This window comes from Topomyia yanbarensis, chromosome 1 (assembly GCF_030247195.1).
Source record: "Topomyia yanbarensis strain Yona2022 chromosome 1, ASM3024719v1, whole genome shotgun sequence".
Lineage (NCBI taxonomy): Eukaryota > Metazoa > Arthropoda > Insecta > Diptera > Culicidae > Topomyia > Topomyia yanbarensis.
The window spans coordinates 76,494,287-76,516,380 of NC_080670.1; the positions used below are offsets into that span (position 1 = coordinate 76,494,287).

The window sequence follows — 22,094 nt, forward strand, 5'->3', positions numbered from 1 at the left end:
CGTCTCAAGCCGTGATTTGGCCAAAAAGATCGGCATGTCGCAGAGCTACGTCCAGAATGCAAAGAAGAGAGCTGGACTACATACATACAAGGTACAGAACTTCCCAAACCGCGATGAGCGGCAACAATCGACGGCTAAAACTCGGGCACGGAAGCTCTACGAGAAGATGCTGACAAAATATGGCTGCTGTGTGATGGACGACGAAACGTATATAAAAGCCGACTTTAAGCAAATTCCGGGGTTGGAGTTTTTCACCGGGAAGAGCAAGTTCTATATGGACGACAAATTTAAGAAGATGAAAATGTCGAAGTTCGCCTCCAAATATCTCATTTGGCAGGTCATCTGCTCTTGCGGACTGAGGAGTGAGCCTTTCGTGACAGAGGGCACAGTAAATGGCGAGATCTACAAATCTGAGTGCCTCGAGAAGCGCCTTTTGCCGTTCTTGCAGTAGCACGACGAAGCTCCGCTATTTTGGCCAAATTTGGCATCATGCCACTACTCTAAAAGTGTCCTGGAGTGGTATGAGGCCAATTCTGTCCATTTTGTTCCAAAGGACATGAATCCGCCTAACTGTTGTTACATTTTGTTATATACCCTCCCAATTGAAACATAATTTATTGAAGGTCTTTTAACGGTAATCTATTAATTAATCAAGTATCTCACTATCTAGTAAAAATAGGCTGGTCTATCCAGAAAATATGTTCAAAAGTTGGCATTATTTGGCTCATCCATCTAGTAAAAATAGGCTGGTCTATCCAGAAAATATGTTCAAAAGAAAAGCTCCATATTGAGAACTGTGATGAGGAAGCCCACGCCCGCCAACGGAAATATATAGATTCTCCATGAAATATGAAATTTCATTTTCCATTTAAATTTTCAATAATGTACTAATGAACTTAAGTAAACAATTTTAAGGTTAAGTATTTCTTGATCGATTGGTGGTGGAAAAAATTAAATTATTTGATAAATTACATTGTTATACAACGTTCGCACTACCAGTTAAAATGGGTTTTTATGCTATCTTGGTGACATTTTTCTTGTTGCTAATTATTATAACGTGTTATAACTCTGTAGTGTAAACATTGTATTGTTGAACCAATTCTGCAGCGTTTTATGTTATATAGGTGTTTTATGTGGTAATAGGACTGACATAATTATATCTTCAGCACAGCGGTTTGTTTCATAATTTAAAACAGATTTATTTTGAGATTTAAAATAGTATACCCAACCGTTCTATTTGTTGTATACTTTAAAACGCCATTAGAACTGTGTTTTAAATACATAGGGCGGGACAGATACTCTGACTGTATAAACTGGGAAAACAATTTTAAGTCCAGTAACGCTTAAGACATGGCTTGAATTTTAATCGAAATTGAACACCCGCTTAAACTGCTGCTGAGACGGTAAGTTCTGTTTTAAAATTTTCCGTTTCGTGCAGTACGAAACAAAAGTGTTTGAAATTAGAAAACAAAAAGTTCTGCTGGGAATGTGATTGTTTCCGATGCAATTACACTCAGGTTTTTTACGCAGGGGATACAGGCTGCGTAAATGAAAACCGCGTGAATTTCAAAAAAACGCGTGAATGAAAACCGCGTCAATTTCAAAATTCGCGTAAAAATACAGCGCAAAAAAACCTGAGTGTACTCTCCTATATAAAATATTACGCTGCTGGGCAGTGCAATAACTACAGAAGCTCGTTGTCAGATGCCTTACTGATAAAAAAGATATATCCGAAATATATATCACATATAACCGAAATATGAAACATGAAAACCAATAGGCTCTTTACTAGGGTGACAATAAAACGACCATTTTAGAAATTACTAATCTACACCCCCTAGCGTCGTTCCAAATCATGAAAAAATGACACTGTCCAAATTTGAGCGAAATCGGTTAACCCTAACCCCTCCCCCAACGAGCTTAAAGTTTGTATGGGATTTTTGGCCAAAATGTATGGGGAAACACTCACAGTTCACATTATCGCCCCTAGAGGTCGCTGTTAACTTCCAAACACGGCCCTAGGAAGGAGTTAAGCTTTTGAAGATATGCCGAACAAGTTTGTCGAAGACTGCAAGACAATCCAACCAACCGTTAAAGAGTTATTAACATTTAAAGTTGGATACTGCTGCTTAACATGCGCAAAGGGCGTACTCCGCTTATCTCATATATGTGACCCACATGCAAAGGTGGGGCAAGGTTAGGAAAAACTCATATATCTCTGAAACGACGAGAGATAGAAAGTTATGATGTTCCACAAAGTTGTAGAGAAATAAAAGGACTTTTTGGTTTCACTGGGAAGTTTCAGGATTCCTCCGCATGGTGGCGGTAATGAGCCAATCAATTTAAAGAGAATGCTCCTATCTGTACAGATGTTCTACAAAGTTGTAAAGTAGCAAAAAATACTTTATTCTCTCATTTGAAAAATGCAAAATTCCACCACATAGTGGCGCCAGTGAGCAAAATTAATTCAAGGTAATACGCCTATCTATACAATGGTAAGAGATAATGCAATCTGACGTTCTACGAAGTTGTAGAGTATTTCAAAGGCTATAGTGTCTCGTTATAAAAATTGGAATTAGGCTGCATGATGAATATGAAACTAAACAAATTGCTTCTAAAGAATTTCATTTACGCCAAGTTGATACCTGTAAGTTATTTGAAAAATATACTATTTGGCAAAGCAAATTGACAGTTTACACCGTGTTAAAATGAACAGCTTCATGAGACACTTTGTGGATGCCTGTCAAGAGACACATCTTTGGGTACTATTTGGAACACATGCAGAAGAATTCGAAATCGAAAGGAGACGTTTGTCCAGATTCTAATACTGTGTAGAATATCATTCAATATGCTCCCACAACGCAGTGGTCTAGAATGTGAATTTAGCAGCAATTTTAACTTTTGCCTAAAATTAAATGACTTAGCCTTACAACATGTTTGGCATAGTTGTTGTGCTTTGCAATGCCCTTCTTTTTGTTTTAACAGATGCTAGGGTGATTCTCATTTCAGCAATTTTTAAAATAGAACTTTCAACGATTCAAGATAGTGTTCGATGTAGAAGTTGTAGAGAAACACATTTTAAACAAATTTGCTGAAGATATGCAAGCTCTAGCTTTTGTAATTTTCATTGCACGAGAAAACCAAATGTAAGCTTCAGGGTGTTCTGTAACCTTCCGCCAGCTAACAAAGCTAGTAAAACTGTGTTGGCGCACCAGCGGCTGCTCGTTCATTGGGCCACTTGCGCGACTTCTGAAGGGTTGAAAAACGGTTTTATTTCTAAAACTTTTGTAGTTTTTTTTACACTGCAGCACCCTTTGGACAACTTGAAAATTATTTTAGGGCGCATAATTTGCTTTAAAACATTAACTAACTACTAAACTTTTTTCGAAGTTATGAGAATTTTCATATAAAAACGTTTTTAATCCACCTAACAATGTGATGATACATTTTGTATAACTCTTATCACTCTCTTCGTATATTATATAGATAGAGAACATTTATAACTTGATGCTTCGCGATGTTTTTGATAACACATACTACATGGGATAGTGGCAGGACTCAGAGAATCGCTCAAATAGGACAACATAGGACAACATCAGTGCTTGAAATCTCAAATGCTAAACCAAATAAATGAATAAGCGGAAAATGGTCCATAAAACAGACATACAAACGAATTATTGCTCTATTGATAACATATCTGCCGAAATCGAAAAAAGTTTTTTTGAATCAATTTAAAGTTCATACTCTCAATAGCGTTCAGCCTTGTTCGTCTGCTAGAGTCCATCAAACATGAGGTTGATAAAATGGGGACAGACTAAATCGGGGCCTGATCAAAACGGGTCTTCAATGTATTATAATTAATAGGCAGTATTCGAAAAATTTTCTTGGGGACGAGTGTTGAACGACTTTGTTTCTACTTACTTGCAGTCAGTGGCGTGTCCAGAAATTCGATTTGGTGGAAGTTTGATGAAAACTTACTGTCTAAAACGCCATCTTTGAAGTTTTAATATTATGGAGAAATAATTTTTCAAAAAATAGTAACAGAGTTCGTGTCTTTAGCGAATTTGTTGAGACTATCATTTAAAACAACTTTATTACAGTCATGAATACTAAGTGTAGGGAGTATATCAATTTTTGAAATGATTTTTACGAAATATTCCTTAATCTATTTTTAAATCGCTTTCTATTGTGAGCTTCACAAACTCAAGCTTTGGATAAAATGTAAATTTTATTATTTATGAACACGAGAAGAGATTTATCATAACAGTATAGAGATTACTGGGTAGGGAAAGTTATGAAAATTAGAGCCATAGTACTAAAGTGAGAGCAAGGATGTGAAGTAAACAGATCGGAAAACTAGAAGTGGCAGGGTCATTAGAACAGGCTTAATATCGTAAGGGCTTAATTTTTGTCTTTTGCTAATGAGGGTCGAGCTTAGGCAGCATAACTACGAACCACCCGAGTTCACTAGCATGTGTCCTGGTATAGGCAGACAAGTCTATCTTTACCGTGACAATCGACCCACGGCACTTCTTGTTTTCCGATCTGTTTACTTCACATCCTTGCTCTCACTTGAGTACTATGGCTATTATTTTCATAACTTTCCCTGCCCAGTAATCTCTAGCTAATTGAATGTAGTTCAAATATAAAAAAGAAAATATGACTAACATAGTCGAAATAAAAAAGTAAATTATAAAGTAATTGAAATTTTTTAATAGAAGTGACGAGCGAGTGAGCGATACTAGTGCATATTCGCGCGACTATACAACGGTCGGTCGGTTTTCCTCATCACTCATTTGACCGTCGTTATGCTACTAGCTAGCATCGGCAGTAGCGGAGTAGAATTTTTCGTGCTATGACCCGTGCCAAACAGTTCGTAAATCCACCGGATGGAAAGCTCCCCGAAAGCAGTTTGCAACGAAGGTCGCCCGCAGAACTTCAAAATTGATCTATGCTTCCAGACCTCAACCATTATTATGTCTCCCAAGAAACCAGCATGGCCTACCTATTGTGTCTTTCATAATAAAACAAATCAATGGTTAGGAAAGTGTGTGTTGTTTTCAAGAAAGTCATAGCTTAATTTTAAAAAATATGATGGGCCAACAAAAGAGAGAGAAGGAATTTCAAATCAAAACTCATCATCAATTGTCGTCCTGAAAAGGGCAGGTTCTGGTTTTCTCGGCACTGTTTGGCCTGCCAACGCCTGACGGCAGAATGGCATGGATATTAGGCAATATACCATCCTGGAAAATGGTCACGCCGGAGAGCAATGTTTTAAAATCCGGTTTTCGTCGTGTATGGTACTCTCTAATCAGAAATGAAAATAATTGCCTCTGCTAACACAAACAGATTCACAAACCAGCCGTGTTCAGCTCACAAATAATTTCTTCTCGATATTGTAGAGCCCTTTGATAACCCTGTACGCTCTAAACAGTTCAACACAAAATGAAACAAATCTACAGTGGACCTATATTTAAAATTTTTCATCATTTAAGTGTTCGGTTGGTGCATCATATTGACAGGTCTGACCGAGATGAGCTGAATTTTTTCGCCATCTCCGAGCAGTTTTCGAGTAATGTATCTAAACAGTTTTTCGTTATGACAACATTGTTGAACTTATTTTCGATAAAATGGCAAGAAAATTATTAATTATATGCAGTACAGCAAAAGATATAAGCATACCAAACCATACATGACTTTCCTACCGAAATTTTTAAAAGGGCCCGTATATTGAAAGGTAAGGTGTTAACGTATGCGGAATAAAATTTGGACAAAATTCAAAAGGCATTTTTTTTTGTAGAAAACCATTTATTAAATGTTCTCATTGTATGAAAACATTTATCAGCTTATTAACTTAATGTAGAAAAAAAATGAGCCCATTCGAGAAGCTTTATGATAGTTTACAGGAACTTTTTGCAAAGGAGTCAAAAAAATTTATGTTGGCATATTCTTAATTTCTTTCTTAATTTTGGTTATCACGTTAGTTTTTTTTAGGTCGAAAATTATTGGCATATACTCTCTGCTTCAAATTATTCCAGAAATCCTCATTTGGGCGAAGTTGTGATACATTTGGAGGTTTATCAGCCTTTGGAATGCTGGAAGCGTTGTCCAAATTTCATTCCGCATACGTTAGTCACGATAAAAAGGGAGCTTCAATGTATAATGGGTTCCGCCGCGGTATTGGTATTTAATTAGCCTACTTTGGGGTCCTTAAACTAATGTCACTGTTGAGTTACTTAGTACTTTGGAATGGTAATCCATGTTTTCATGATCTCACATGGACTACCATTCCAAAGTTGGAATGGTAGTTCATGTGTTTGGAAGTTATGTGTGGTACCAGATGTAATGAAAAAATGACCATTAGAGTGAGACATGGTTATATGAAATTTTTTTTTTTGCTCAGAGTAACTTATTGGGATCCATTTAGCTCCCTCTGCATCTTTTTAGCTCGATCGGTGAAACTATATTTTTGCGCCCACTGTTTAAAGTTTACGTGGGATTTCGTATGAGAAAATCGTCTTTTGCAAAATAATTCTTCCAAGAGTCGTCCGTTACTTCCTAAAAATAAATAGATGTCTGATTTTTATAGGAAATTTATCAAGGAAATAAAGTCTAGAAGACCGCGAAACGATCTGAGGCTTGTTGAAAAAGTTATTAATCAAAAACCGATTGATGCTCTGAAGATCGATGAAAATTTCACTTTTCATAGCATCATTGCTGCTGACAGTCTAATTATACACAAAATTTTTAACTTTCTCTTATTATGTACAAAAGAAGCCTCAATTTATCTATCAAAACCCTTGCAAGGTGGCCAAACAGTATAGATAAATGATTTAGACACATTAAGAGTAACTCAAAACAAAATTTCATATAATTGGACAACCAACAGCAGTGGTTCTAGAAAAAATGATTTTTTTATCAATCGTCAGAGCATCGATCGGTTTCTGTTTAATAACTTTTTTCACAAGCGCCAAATCGTTTTGTGGTTTTCGAGACATTGTTTCTGTGTTGAATTTCCTATAAATGTCACATAACGATTTATTTTTAGGAAGCAATGGGTACCTCCTGGAGGAATTATTTTATGAAAGTTAATTTTCCCACACAAAATCCCATGTAAAATTTAAACAGTAGGTGCAAAAATATAGTTTCAGAGATCGAGCTAAGAATTTGCACAGGTACCTAAAAAGCTGCTCGGAGCTGGAATCTAATTTGACTATTGTCCATCCGGCATTCAAATTGCCCTAGCACCCTTTGCTTACTGCCGAAGTATCAGTCCCATACTCGTATAACCAATATCAATTGAGTTGGGTTCGCAGCACATGGCATGTCTCGAGGCGACCAACGAGCACCAACGGCAACAACATACACCACATCTCTGCGGCAATAGCAAGCAACATGCGCGATGAAACGCACAAAGCAAAATGACACTACCCAGCCGGTTCAGTCTCCACTACGACAGAGCGATCGACGAGCGCCGGCAGCAATGTTGCAGTTATAGCAGGAGACGATCCTTTCTTGCCGGAATAGTCGCACAAAGCAAAATTCAAATATCTGGTGGTGTACCCCCCCGACTGGGCAGGCAGCGCAGTTGCCATGCACGCTTTGCTTGTAAGGTGATAGTGGATGCTGATTATAATAAAAGCACAGCGCGAATTGGATTGTAGCATACTTAGGTATTTATCCCAGGCTGCGTTATGACGTTATTATTAGCGGAATGTAGTGTTTAAGTCTAGTAGTCCGTGTAAGGTGACAGAATATATTTTGAGCCCTATTCCTAAGTAATAAATGAGACCAGATATGATGAAAAAGTCACTAATCGGCATTCGAATGACCCTAGTAGTTCTCACCTATCACCAAAATATCAGCCCTGTAATCGTGCAACCAATGCCTGTCTAAATGAGTTCACGGCGCATAGAGTACGCTTCTTCTGCGGGAGGCATTCAACGAGAACTGACGCGCGGCACTGTTCATGACGTCTTTGAGGAGAGAGCGTTCTTAGAACTAGTCAACAGTTGCTTCAAAAAATTAAAAAAGGTTAATAAATGAGGCAACAGGAGAAATATCAATGGGATTACAAAGAAAGTCAAGAATATAAATTTTATTATAACCTGAGAGTCTTAAATCTGAAACATGTTATGTATAATATAAGAAACTCTGCACAAGAAATAAGGGTATTATTTTAAACTAGTTTGATTCTCTAACGCTATTGTGCGGAAAAAATAGAAAACATTCAAAAGGTGTATCAAAATATATTCATTCTCGATAATACATGGATGTTAGCACCACTATGCGGCCTAAATTATATTTATACACGAAAGCCTTTGAAATGCTCTACAACTTCGTAGAACATCAGATTGCATTATCTCTTACCATTGTATAGATAGGCGTATTACCTTGAATTAATTTTGCTCACTGGCGCCACCATGTGGTGGAATTTTGCATTTTTCAAATGAGAGAATAAAGTATTTTTTGCTACTTTACAACTTTGTAGAACATCCAAATGCTCCATCTCTTAGCGCTGTACAGATAGGAGCATTCCCTTTAAATTGCTTGGCTCATTACCGCCACCATGCGGAGAAATCCTGAAACTTCCCAGTGAAACCAAAAAGTCCTTTTATTTCTCTACAACTTTATGGAACATAATAACTTTCTATCTCTCGTCGTTTTAGAGATATATGAGTTTTTCCTAACCTTGCCCCACCTTTGCATGTGGGTCACAAATATGAGATAAGCGGAGTAGGGGAGAGAGGGTAACAATGAAACACATTTTTTCTACAATTTAATTTTGATGATAATACATGTTATTTGTGTAATCAAAAGTGATACATAGTGCCACTCTGTTGTTAACTAATACATATATTTTTTCCAGCTGGTAAAATTCACGGGAAATAACATTTTTTGGATAATAAATAGTTGGTGGTAAAATGTATCAGTGTGCCCCATGGGTAGGAACTATGAAACACGATGTCGTCTGTAGTGAAATATTCCACTTATAAATTTTATTCTTTTGTTTTGACGAAGAATGATCCTAACGCTTTGAATTAAAGTCATATTGAGGCGAACATCGTTTGTTCGCGAAAGAATCCATTATATCATCGCGTAACATCGAACCACCATATATGCATATTAGCTGCAATCCTGAAATAAGAGACAATTTCTACAAAATTTGGCCAAATTTACTAATTTTGCACTATATGAGTAGTATTTAGTGTGGAAAATCGGAACCCATTGACATTTTGAGACAGACCACAAAAACAAACAAAAATCACTGTTCCCCATACGCCATCGTTTCACAGTTACCCAATGGGTCTATTCATGAAAATTGTGAAATCGCACAGAACCATGAGTAGTTACCAAAAAACTTTGTTCGCGGCAAATGTTGAGCATAAAATTTGCTATAAATAGCAATAGACTAAACATTTATTCAATGAATGGTAATTCATAAAGATGGAATAATGTTTATCATTGCAAATTTACTCTGGCTATCACAAAACAAACAAATATCCATTAAAAGAGATAGAGTTATCAGATCTCTTCCAAAATATAGCAACACGTGTAAAGAATTAGAAATTGTGAAATATGAGAGAATGAGACGATTCCGATCATGCATTGTGATTTTATTGCGAATGTTTCATAGTTCCTGCTGATCCACTGTTACCCTCTCTCCCCTACGCCCTTTGCGCATGTTAAGCAGCAGTATCCAACTTTAAACGTTAATAACTCTTTAACGGTTGGTTGGATTGTCTTGCAGTCTTCGACAAACTTGTTCGGCATATCTTCAAAAGCTTAACTCCTTCCTAGGTCCGTGTTCGGAAGTTAACAGCGACCTCTAGGGGCGATAATGTGAACTGTGAGTGTTTCCCCATACATTTTGGCGAAAAATCCCATGCAAACTTTAAGCTCGTTGGGGGAGGGGTTAGGGTTAACCGATTTCGCTCAAATTTGGACAGTGTCATTTTTTCATGATTTGGAACGACGCTAGGGGGTGTAGGTTGTGAAATTTTTTTTTCATGTAAATCACTGTCACCCTACTCTTTACCCTACGCAGCTACAAAGCACTGTAAACATGGATTAACAAGTTACAACGCACACGCATGCATAAAAATAAATATTTTTTTTCAACGCAACACTCTCAAGCAGCACACATAAGTCGCATCCCGCCGTATTGAATTAAATCCAAACCACCCCACCCACCCAGTTTGCAAATCATTCTGTGACACCGTGCTGGTACCCGAAAAATCCGTACGCGGCCACCGCTGCCGAAAATGCATAGCGTCTACCGCTTATTGTAGTGTCCATGATCTTACTGATTTAACTTAAACTTAACTGATTTAAACGGACATGGGTCGCTTCTATTTATGACTTTTCGTGTTTGATTGAGCCACTAAGCTGCCCTTTATTGACGGCTGTGTCTGATAAACCTGCCCGAGGAATGGTAATTTTCCCGTTTTTCGTGAACTTTTTAATTTTACCAATTTCCAAAAGTCTTCTTTTATTGGGGAGATATTAAATTATTACCAATATTTAAGTTAGGTGTTTCTGAATCGGTTGGTGTATGAATGATTAAAATCCATCTAGTAATATCGGAGTTATAAGCGTGCAAACCTTCCATAAGGTTTGTTCCAGTACATGGAAGTTACTCCCTGTTGCTCTGGAGCAAAAAATTCTTGCTCCTTTTCACTCCGGTTTGCCACCAGAAGAAAAAAGAGAAGAAGATAGTACAGGAACGATTTTCTCCCTGTTTGCTCCGGAGTACTTCCAGTTTCTCCTGGTACTGGAACAAACCTATAGTTTCGTTACATGGGAGATAGTTTAGATTTTAGAATGACACCCATCCCCAGATAGCGGAATAAGACATTTTTAATGTCAAAAGTGCTGGCCTGAACAAAAGAGATTATAACTACTAGAGGTAGAAAAGCGCTACTGTCTCCATGTATTCACGGACTGAAGCATGGTGTCTCGCTCTAGCATATTGTATCCCATTACTTTGACAGGTGTAAACCCGGGTAATATGTGTCAAACTAATGGGCCTAGCATATGTAAGAGCGAGATAATAAATTTTCAGTGTTAACAGTGACATGCGACCTCTAGTAGTTATAATCTCTTTTGCCTGAACCGATTAGCTCCTGGTTGGTCGTCCAGGCTAGTACTGAATTCATAAGAAACAATAGACCTTTCTCGTCAAAAAATTGTATATGCTAGAATGCTTCCTTTTTTATCCCCGATGCGTTACTGCATATTGCCGCGATGATTTGGTACCTCTAACTATTGAAAAAAAACCAAAAATTGTGCGAGCTGTTCATTTAACCCCACACGCTCATCCATAACAACTCAAATTTGAGTAGCCAGCCACTCAGTTTCATAAAAAGTGCACATAGTCAAAAAATGAGTTTTCCTCGTTTAATCAGTTTTGAGTTTGGGATAAAAATGTCAAATTTGAGTACATTTTACTCAAGAGGGAAATACAGAACATAATCATTCCGCATTTTTAATGAAAGTACAAAGACATTCATTGGCATTTCAAATATCATTTACCTGATCCTCTAGACCGTTGTCCAGGTGTTTGCGATGTTCGGGAACTTAATCCAAGGGTCGTTCTCTACATCTATTTCATGCCGATCGGCATCTTGTATAAATTGCCGAAGCTACAAAAACACAACTGGAAGTAAGATTTGAAAGCAAGCAAAACTCAATGAAACTTACCTTCTAGTTTTATGAACGATCATCGGCTTTAACTTCAGGCTCTTTTTAAAATTTAAATCAACACCTAATTCCGCACACTTTTTTGAGAGTATTTTTTTTCACTCAGAACTTTGAAGATTTTATGATTACTCAAGAAATGAGTTAGTTCTACTCAAATTAAAACTCATTTTTTGACATATTGCTATTACTTTTGAAAGTGGGTGCTCCGAACTCAAATTTTGAGTAGTTTTGAATGAGCGTGCATATTCTGAATTCCTGTCTTGCCTTGTTTCCCCGCATTCTTACACCATTTGGATGAATTTCCTGTGGGGAATACTAAAACGATGCCAGATCTGCATATATATTAGTAAATCTGCGGATTTTGCAGTTTCGCTGCAGATTACGAATATTTAGCAGAACAAAGCCTATGCCAGCTAATTTTACCCAGCCTTCAACGTTTCTGATCATTGAAAATATCAACACACTACATTTCTATGTCAAATTTATTGATGCTTTTTGTGGAAATCTGTAGACTTTTATATTTTTACTGCAAGCTATTATTTAAATAGACCTGGCATCACTGATGCTAAAATAATTCATTCATATACCTCTCAAAAACATAGAACACTGCACGAAAGTGTATAACTTTTCTGACAGTTCAGAGAGTTTGTTTACATGGACTTGCAAAATTTTTGATTCCACTTGAGTGAATACTTTCGATGCTCTTTGAAGAAAATCAACTCAAGAAGGATAAGGATTGGAACATTGGGAACCTGGTTCATACACTGACCAATCGACGCGGGATGGAAACTCCGTTGGCATATGCTGAATCACAAGATCAAGCTTTGGTTTTTGAAACGATTGCTTTCTGGATGATGGATAAGGATTTGTACACAGTTGTTTGTTCGATCATGGGATAAGTCCTAACAAGATGACCCGATTGATAACTCATTTTTTAGATGAAGTTTACCTGAACTTTGTAGGTAACAAGTTCAACAATTTATTATTCGTGTTCAAGTTACATTAAAGCAAAAGTTTCACCGATTATCGCATTGTTGTTGAAGGAGTCGGCATGTGCAACACATTGCTCAGTACTGACGATAAGGAGTTTGAAGGATTGATAAGAATGTAGAGGATTGTACATTCCGGAAGAATATTTGGGAGGAGAAATTATTTGTTATATTCCATCCCGAGTTGGTATCATTTTGGTACCGCAATAAAGCTATCTGCAATTGTTGTCTTGTTCAAATTGGAAGGGAATAATTAGGCAGCGATTGATAAACTGCATAGTCAAAACGTTTGTAGATTAGATGGAGTAGATTTTTATTTATTTTTTCTGAAGGATAAGTCAGTATGTGGATATAAATGTGTGGCCGGTGCCGTGTGTTATGGTGGTACCGCTCGGAACTGTTGGTCATCAGACCCTCCTTGTCATACTGGTCATAGATGCGACGATTTTTCTCATCTGATTCGCGTCAGCGAAGGTATGGTGTCGCCATCTACAAAAGTTGTGCCTGTGGGTGATGCAAATGTAAACAAATGATGTTAATTTTTCGTCAGTTTTCAAATGAACCATTTTCAAATTTTTAAGAATATTGAGTTAAGTAAATGAGTGAAAGTGGTTAAATAGACTTTCGCTTAACATTTCTACTAAGCCACCAAACCTTTGTCAAAGCTTTTTCGCAGAAAATATGGAATAAGAATTTCACGTTTTAGCATAGCTTTTCCTCTTGGTTAATTGCAAATTGTGATTTTTAATATACAAATATATTGAAACGTGATTTTAATGGTATGAGCCAATAGAGCAACAGCCCAATAAAGAATAACGGATATAGCTTGGTAGTTTTTTGCTAGAGAACGTGAAGAAAAGTTCTTATAAACTGGTCGAATTTCACTGAAAGTATAACTATTAAAGACACTCGTGGTTCTGAACAGAAACAAGAAAATTCGGAATCGACCGAATTTTTACCGGCGCGTATTGCTCCTGATGACAAGCGGAAACATCTGCCCAGCCAAAAACTACCTAGATAGCGCTCAACTACTCAAAACCCACCCGTGTTTCTTTCAAGCAAACTATATGCAAGTATACAGTCCTAAAATCTTATTCATCATTATTGTGATATCCTCTTCGTGGTTAAAGACATCCGTCTGCGTGGTTAAAAACTGCAGATAGCCTGCACATCAGTATATTTTTCATTTTGTTCCATATACATTGATAGCTCATGGCGGCATAAATATGGCCAGCGAAAAATACACATTTCTCCATAACAAACTAATTGTATTGAGAGAAATTTTTACCATAACTTGGATACATATTGCTTTTCTATCTGTAAATAAAATTTTGGGCGAAAAGGTGAATTTTCAATACTTTTTATTATTTGAAAACTTATTTGTTTTTTGCTTCACAAAAATGCGTCATGTTGAGGACGCAAAATAAACATGTTCTACAACATATTTTTCTCGTTTCTTTACCAAATTACCTCGTTTGATGATTTTTGCACAGAGAACAGACGTCCATCTTTAGCATTCAACTTGTGTAAAATCTCTAACGGTTTCGAAGGTAGTTTGGATATCTAAACCAGGTGCGCTACTGTCGTCATGTTTTGACATTAAAAATGTCTTACTCCACTATCTGGGGCTAGGTGTCATTCTAAAATCTAAACTATCTCCCATGTAACGAAACTATGTAAGGTTTGCACGCTTATAACTCCGATATTACTAGATGGATTTTAATCATTTATACACCAACCGATTCAGAAACACCTAACTTAAATATTGGTAATAATTTAATATCTCCCCAATAAAAGTAGACTTTTGGAAATTGGTAAAATTAAAAAGTTCACAAAAAACGGGAAAAATACCATTCGTGAGGCAGATTTCTCAGACACAGCCGTCAAAAGAGGGCAGCTTAGTTGCTCAATGAAACACGAAAAGTCATAAATAGAAGCAACGCATGTCCGTTTAAATCAGTTGTTGCTCTTATCCCACACGAGCAACGTCGTCTCCGGGCGATGCAATAAGCGCTATCGATTTTCGGTAACGTTGGCATTTGCACACACTCGCACCTAAGTGACTAAACCATATACGGTTAGTTTATAAATAGAGGTGACGCGTACCCGTTTGAATCAGTTTTTGTTCTTATGTCGAACGGGTAAGATCATGCATGGCTGCAGCGTCTGGGCACTACAATAAGCGGTAGACGCTATGCGTTTTCGGCAGCGGTGGCCGTGTGCGGATTTGTCGGGTACCAGCATGGTGTCACAGAATGATTTGCAAAGTGGGTGGGCGGGGTGGTTTGGATTTAATTCAATACGGTGTGTGCTGCTTAAGAGTGTTGCGTTTGAAAAAAATATATTTATTTTTATGCATGCGTGTGCGTTGTAACTTGTTAATCCATGTTTACGGCGCTTTGTAGCTGCGTAGGGTAAAGAGCCAATTGGTTTTCATGTTTCATATTTCGGTTATATGTGTTTTATCAGTAAGGCATCTGACAACGTGCTTCTGTAGTTATTGCACTGTTCAGCAGCGTAGTATTTTATATAGGAGAGTACACTCAGGTTTTTTACGTGGATTTTGAAATTTACGCGGTTTTCATTAACGCGTTTTTTTTTAAATTTACGCGGTTTTCATTTACACGGCCTGTATCCCCTGCGTGAAAAATCTGAGTGTAATTGCATCGGAAACAATCACATTCCCAGCAGAACCTTTTGTTTTCTAATTTCAAACACTTTTGTTTCGTACTGCACACAACGGAAAATTTTGAAACAGAACTTACCGTCCCAGCAGCAGTTGAAGCGGGTGTTCTTTTTCGATTCAAATTCAAGCCATGTCTTAAGCGTTACTGGACTTAAAATTGTTTTCCCAGTTTAACCAGTCAGAATATCTGTCCTACCCTATGTATTTAAAACACAGTTCTAATTGCGTTTTAAGGTATACAACAAATACGGTTGGGTATACTAATTTAAATTTTAAAATAAATCTGTTTTAAATTATGAAACAAACCGCTGTACTGAAGATATAATTATGTCAGTCCTATTACCACATAAAACACCTATATAACATAAAACGCTGCAGAATTGGTTTAATAATACAATGTTTACACTACAGAGTTATAACACGTTTTAATAATTAGCAACAAGAAAAATGTCACCAAGATAGCATAAAAACCCGTTTTAACTGGTAGTGCGAACGTTGCATAACAATGTAATTTATCAAATAATTTCATTTTTCCACCACTAATCGATCAAGAAATACTTACACTTAAGATTGTTTACTTAAGTTCATTAGTACATTATTGAAAATTTAAATGGAAAATGAAATTTCATATTTTATGGAGAATCTGTATATTTCCGTTGGCGGGCGTGGGTTTTCTCATCACAGCTCTCAATATGGAACTTTTCTTTTGAATATATTTTCTGGACAGACCAGCCTATTTTTACTAGATGGATCAGCCAAATAATGCCAATCACCTAGTGAGATACTTGATTAATTAATAGATTACCGTTAAAAGACCTTCAATAAATTATGTTTTAATAGGGAGGGTATATAGCAAATTGTAACATATGAAAACAGGCGAGTGAACAAGAACGTGTGTCGATGTCCAACCACTACACCTTGGATGCGCATCTGCGGCGTATTGGGCTTGCGGAGAGTAGTCTGTGCGCTTGTGACGAGGGCTATCACGACATCGAGCACGTTGTCTGGGTATGCGCCGGGTACTTGGACGCCAGGTCTCAGTTAAAGGATTCCCTTCGGGCCCGAGGTAGACCACCCAATGTCCCAGTCCGAGATATACTGGCAAATCGTGATTTCCCCTATATGTCCCTTATTTATACTTTCATAAAAACGACAAATATCCCAATTTAGCCCCTCTCTTTTTATTTCTCGTTTTAGAAGCTTTCTCTTGCCTTGTGGGACCGATCAGCTCCAGACTGCAACTATGTAACCGCCGTCGCACTTACCACTACGGAAACTGAAGCGAGAGCGACTCAAGGTCCGATGACTTTTGAAGGATTCCCCGCGAGTCCGAAGAATACCATCCGCCAATCCGACCTACTAGACTGAGGCGGTAATCTTTCGCTGATCTCCCGTTTGAGCGAAAGTTGCAAGTTTTGCTCTTCTCTCCCGGTCACCATCTACGCTTTCTCTCCCTGTCCTTGATACAACTGCTTCTACAGCCCCCCTCTGAATATCTTGACCAAGCATAAGTCTCCGCTAAAAAAGTTCAAATTTGTATTCTGTATTCCTAGCTTTAAGATAGTTGTAATTTTACCTCTTTGCTAAAACTATTGTCCCCCATCTTGTAAATAGAACTGTATCCCTAGTCTTAAAACACCTGCGAATTTTCTCATAAATATTTGTTCCCCCTTTTGTGTACCAAACTATATTGTTAGTTTTAAGATAACTGTAAATATTTCCTAAAAATTATTACTATGGAATTCCTTGTTTTAAAAAATTTTTCATAAAAAAAATCTTTCGCCCCCTCTCTTGTATATAGAATCTTATTTCTAGTCTTAAGATAGCTGTAAAATTTTTCTTTTTTAAAAAAATATTTCAACATTGTAACCTCCTAGTTTTAAAATATACAAAATGTAAAAACAAAAGAATTTGGCACCGCCAAGCTATCGCATTTGTGCCTATCAAATAAACGAAATGAATAAAAAAAAAAAAAAGAACGTGTGTCGATTTGTGTGATAGATAAAAAAGCTATATTTTTAATGTCACCGTGGTCGTGTCCTGTACACAACCCTTTAATTTTTTTTGTGGCTGAGTTCGATAGAATTGATAGCGGTTTTTCCTCTACCCAGTCAAACTAGTCCGGAACCGATTCGGACTTCCAGCATGAATTCCAACTCAAATGCGTCAACCGATAGAGTCGGAATCGGTTATTTTCTTTGAGCTAGATTCCATGCTGAATCCATCCAGGATTTCGAACTGGTTCCGGAATCGATTTGACGGATAGTTGGGATAGGTTGTTGTTGGCGGCGCTAGTGTTTTTCGTATATTAATTCAAATGTTTACACACGTTTTTTAAATATTTTTGTTCGATCATGGATGTCTGTTCTCTGTGATTTTTGTATTGATTTGTACTAACAATCTCATATATTTATGAAAAAACCGTTGAAAACGGCATGTTTAAAATTATTCATTTTCCATCATCCCTTTGTTTACATGAACTTCACGCACACAAGCTGTCAAACTCAGCTTCGTAGTCGCGAATAGCACTTTATATGCTTCGGAGATCTCCTTAAACCGTCGATACGATTCTTCTGGATTTTTATCTGGGTGCCATCGTAGCGCTAGTTTTTTGTGCGCCTTTTTGATTTCCGCATCGGTGGTGGTTCTGGTCACGACCAGCACTTTGTAATAGTCTACTATTGTGAACCGATATTTGTAATAACTTAGCACACTCTACTTAGTGCCAGGATACGCGAAACCGATGCTAGCTTTCGAAAGTTAATTCCTAGCTGCTGCTACGCTATCAGTCTCTCTCTCGACTGAGGACTTCAATTTCGGTTGACTAAATTATGCAATGAAAATTGTACTTCCTGGGATTTAATCTAACGAGAGCAATTCATTGTGAGGAATTACGCTGCGTTCCTTTATTGCTTGCCTCTGTAGAGGATGTGTATTTCTTCACTTCGGCTGTCAGCTCTTACTTTTTGGGTAATTTTGCTATCTTATTCTGCGGGATAAATCTGTCTAAATCCGCTACGTTATACTATGGTCACGTTAAAAACACCCTGCTATTTAATCTTGTAGCATTGCTCGTAGCTCTCGGGAAGTCTTCTTCTCGACGTCGCACTTGTTATTGTGATCCAACTTGGTGCGAACGGTAGTGGTTTCGTCGGAATTGCCCACTCGACAAGCTGTAGGTGTAAGGACTCTGCTACTAATGCCTGAAACCTTCGCACAGGGTCAAATCGGCCTGTTCTTGTGCACAGGACCGGAACTGCGTGATCTTCCACGAGCATCGTCCTGCCGGAACGTATTGCTGAACCAAAGCAGTCTGTGCTTCTGTAGCTGTCTCCTTCGAATCGGAACCGCTGATTGTTCTGGTTAGGAGAATGTCCGACGGAAAACCGATTGCAGCAGCACCACCTGGCGTACCTGATATTTGAGACTTTAATCCAAGTCCCTGGCTGGTTGCTGCCATTGACGTAGCAACAGCCGAGCGCTTCGCAGGCTGGACCATCGGTTGACTCGGCGCCGGACGGGACGAATCAGCTGCAACTGGAGTGGACCTAGAATGGGTTGTAATGGTCATCAATTACCAAAGATGATCAAATCGTTTTGTGACTAACGTTGTGATTCAGCAAAAAAAGCAAACCAAATGAAATTGATCGCAACAACTAAACTAAATTATACCCAAAAAATTGAAGAATGTCTAACTGCCAAACGTAAACATTGCACGGAAAACCGATTCATCACAATTTCTACTAAAAAATTAGTTGAGTTTTTGGTTTCGTCTAGTTAATATTTGGGCGAACTAAATTTTTGTTGAAAACAATAATCCAACGTTGTTGGTTTGATGCTGTCAGTTTCAGTCTGGACACGAACGTTTCATCCTAGCACAAAACTTAAAAAGCTAAAGCACAAAACTTGAAAAGCTACATGAGCTAAAGCTTGAAACGCTTGTCTCAGCTTCTAACGCTTGTTTTAGTCCAGACACAATTGCATATGCCGTTACACTACCTTTTCAGCCAAGACACAAACGACTAGAATTCAACTAATCTCATTGTTGAATTAAACTGCTTCATCGTAAAATACAACATAGGATATTTCAAACGTTTTGTTTCACCGACCGATGGATGAAAGGTATGGAATTAAATTGTTGAAAAATTCCGTATGTCAGTAATTCACACGTAAATATAATACAGAGTTATGTTTCTCATAATGTTATCTTTTTATAAACTGCAATCTTAAATGAGACGAAATAGCCAAAGGTATTTAAGGATTGTTGGAAATTGATTGATTTGAATTTTAGAATAAAGGTATATTTTTTTTCTATTTAGTCACAAACACTATCCAGCACTACAAAAAAAACTTCATACTTATTCCACATCTAGTTTGGAATCTCAAACGATGAAAAATAATTATCATATTACATATTACATTGGTTACTAATTGAAATGTTACTATATAATCGACTAAATCCGAAATAAAATGATTTTGACAATTTTCGACAATACTTTCAATTTTCAGTGCACATGTATTGAAAAAAATGTCAATAAAAATCATCCCTTTATTGAAATGTTTTTAAAGAAAAACTAGGTAAAACCAAAATGAGGTCAGTTGAATTTCTGTTTTTTTTTTGTGTACTGGTTCAGGTAGTTGCGTCCAGGATAAAACAAGCTTTCCATGCTGAGACAACTACCTACGTGCTTAACCGTTATGCCCAGCGTGTATGAACATAATTGCTGTCGCTACCTTGATGTATTTCAGTAAGGTGTGCATCTTAGCTACTTGCTGTCATTTCGTATGATGTGCGTCTTGAATCAAAATCAATAATAATTTTCAATAACTATTATTTGAGAATCTCTCAAAATTAAGAGAAAATTTAGTTACGTTATTCATTTTTCTGTTGAAATCAACTAATTAGGGAAACAAAAATTTGTTTTGTTATTTTCTTCATCGAATGGCTTTCAGTGATGAGAAAAAGTTTTGGTCAAATTCATTATAGTATTTAAAAATTTGATAGAGTTTTATTTCGAATGATTGCGCATATTGTTTCTACTTGGACACCAAACGCAAGCAAATTCTTTTAAGGCCTGATATTACACCAAAAGTTAGAAAAAATAAGTTACATCCTGAGACCCCTAGTAACAATTGTGATTTTATGATAGTTTTATAGCCACTGATAAAACTTAGATTGCACTTGTAGCGTGCTATAAAACTTAAATTGTTGGGACGTGATTTGCCGATAGATTTTTTCTTTTTTCTTTTCATTCTATAGTTCGTCTCACATAGCCTCTCTTTCTGCTTGCTTCACATAGTTTAAATAGACTGGCTGCATTTGACAGTACACCCAGGCTGCATTTGACGTTCGATTTTTTGCTATTTGCAGGTCTCGTCTCAGGTTAAATCTAATTTGATGACCAGACTTTAATAGGGATTTTTCACGAAACCGCATTTTTCAAATTGGCAGACGCGATAACTCAAAAACTATTCAGCTGATTGACTTCATATTTTAATAAGAGTGCATATCACGCAGAAAAATATTTTTTAAACTCAAATAATATAAGGGTTGCAACAACAAATTTATCAAGTTGTTCTGTGTTCAATCAAAAAAACATGCTGACTTAATTAAATAAATTTTTGAAATAACCCTGAAAAATTTATTGGATCAAACATGAAGAACAGCAAAATCAAAAAAAATGTTGTATTGTTCTCATTATGACAACAATCGAAACAAAATACAATTTTGTTGTTTCAATTGGATTGGTTTATTGTCTTAACTGCAAAACGTACTCGTAACGTACTTTTTTTTTAAAATCAATGCATGTCAGTTGTTGAATCAAAAACCAATTTTGTTAGTTCAATTTTTTTCTTTTATTATTTGAAGCACATAAAATATTTGAATGATCGCATGCCAAATGTTGAAACAACATCAATTTTATTTATTCTCTAGTATTATTTCAGATTTTATTTTTCGCAGGGCATATAATTCCAAATCACCGATTCTTGTATTTTTGAATAATCGTCATAATATTACTTCTTCGTATTTCGTATTTTTCTTCAGGAAACTTAGAGTTGTGCAGTTATGAAAGTTCCAGAACAATCCAAAGACGATGTTTTAAATATATAAGCATCATATCTGGAAAGATCAATATTTGAAAGTTTCAGATCCGTCCGCTGAACCCTTTGATTGCATGGCCACTTCTGAACAAATGGCAGCAAACTTTGGGCCGTTTGCTGAAATTAAAAATGGAGAAAGGCGAACTAATAGACTTTTCTACGGCTCATGTACGTACACGTCACATGACACAAATACTACTTCACTAGCTGGTGGAAAATAATAAACAAAGATGGCAAAAGTAAATGGGATTGTTTTCAACCAGTAAGCTGCATTGGTGTTCGTGAGACTGGCCGACAAGAACTCAATAGAAATTGTGAACAAGCGGTTTATTCATCAGTACGCACAATAGAATCATCCGTCATCCATTTGTGAAATATTTTACCTGTGAAACATTTTCTCAAAGTTCGTGCTGAAATTTCAGATGGAAAGCACAATACCATGTTTTCGCGTCGGATTTAAAGGATCTGGGATTTACTTTTCCCGGAGACCTGTTATGTTGTAAAAATCGAGACAAATCTGTGGGAAATAGGATGTTTCAGATTTTTATGGTACTCGAAACATTCAATAATTGTTTCATTATATAAAATGTACTTAATATGTTAAAAATCGTCTG

General features: G+C 36.9%; 1 protein-coding gene across 1 annotated transcript; it reads right to left on the minus strand.

Moving 5' to 3' along the window:
- Positions 1-18,574: 18,574 nt before the first annotated feature.
- On the minus strand, positions 18,575-21,874 carry LOC131696270 (coiled-coil-helix-coiled-coil-helix domain-containing protein 2-like). Its single transcript, XM_058984821.1, has 2 exons — positions 21,864-21,874; positions 18,575-18,926 (listed from the first exon to the last, which is right to left on the minus strand). Exons 1-2 carry the CDS (start codon positions 21,872-21,874, stop codon positions 18,575-18,577), a joined length of 363 nt encoding a protein of 120 aa, XP_058840804.1.
- Positions 21,875-22,094: the final 220 nt, after the last annotated feature.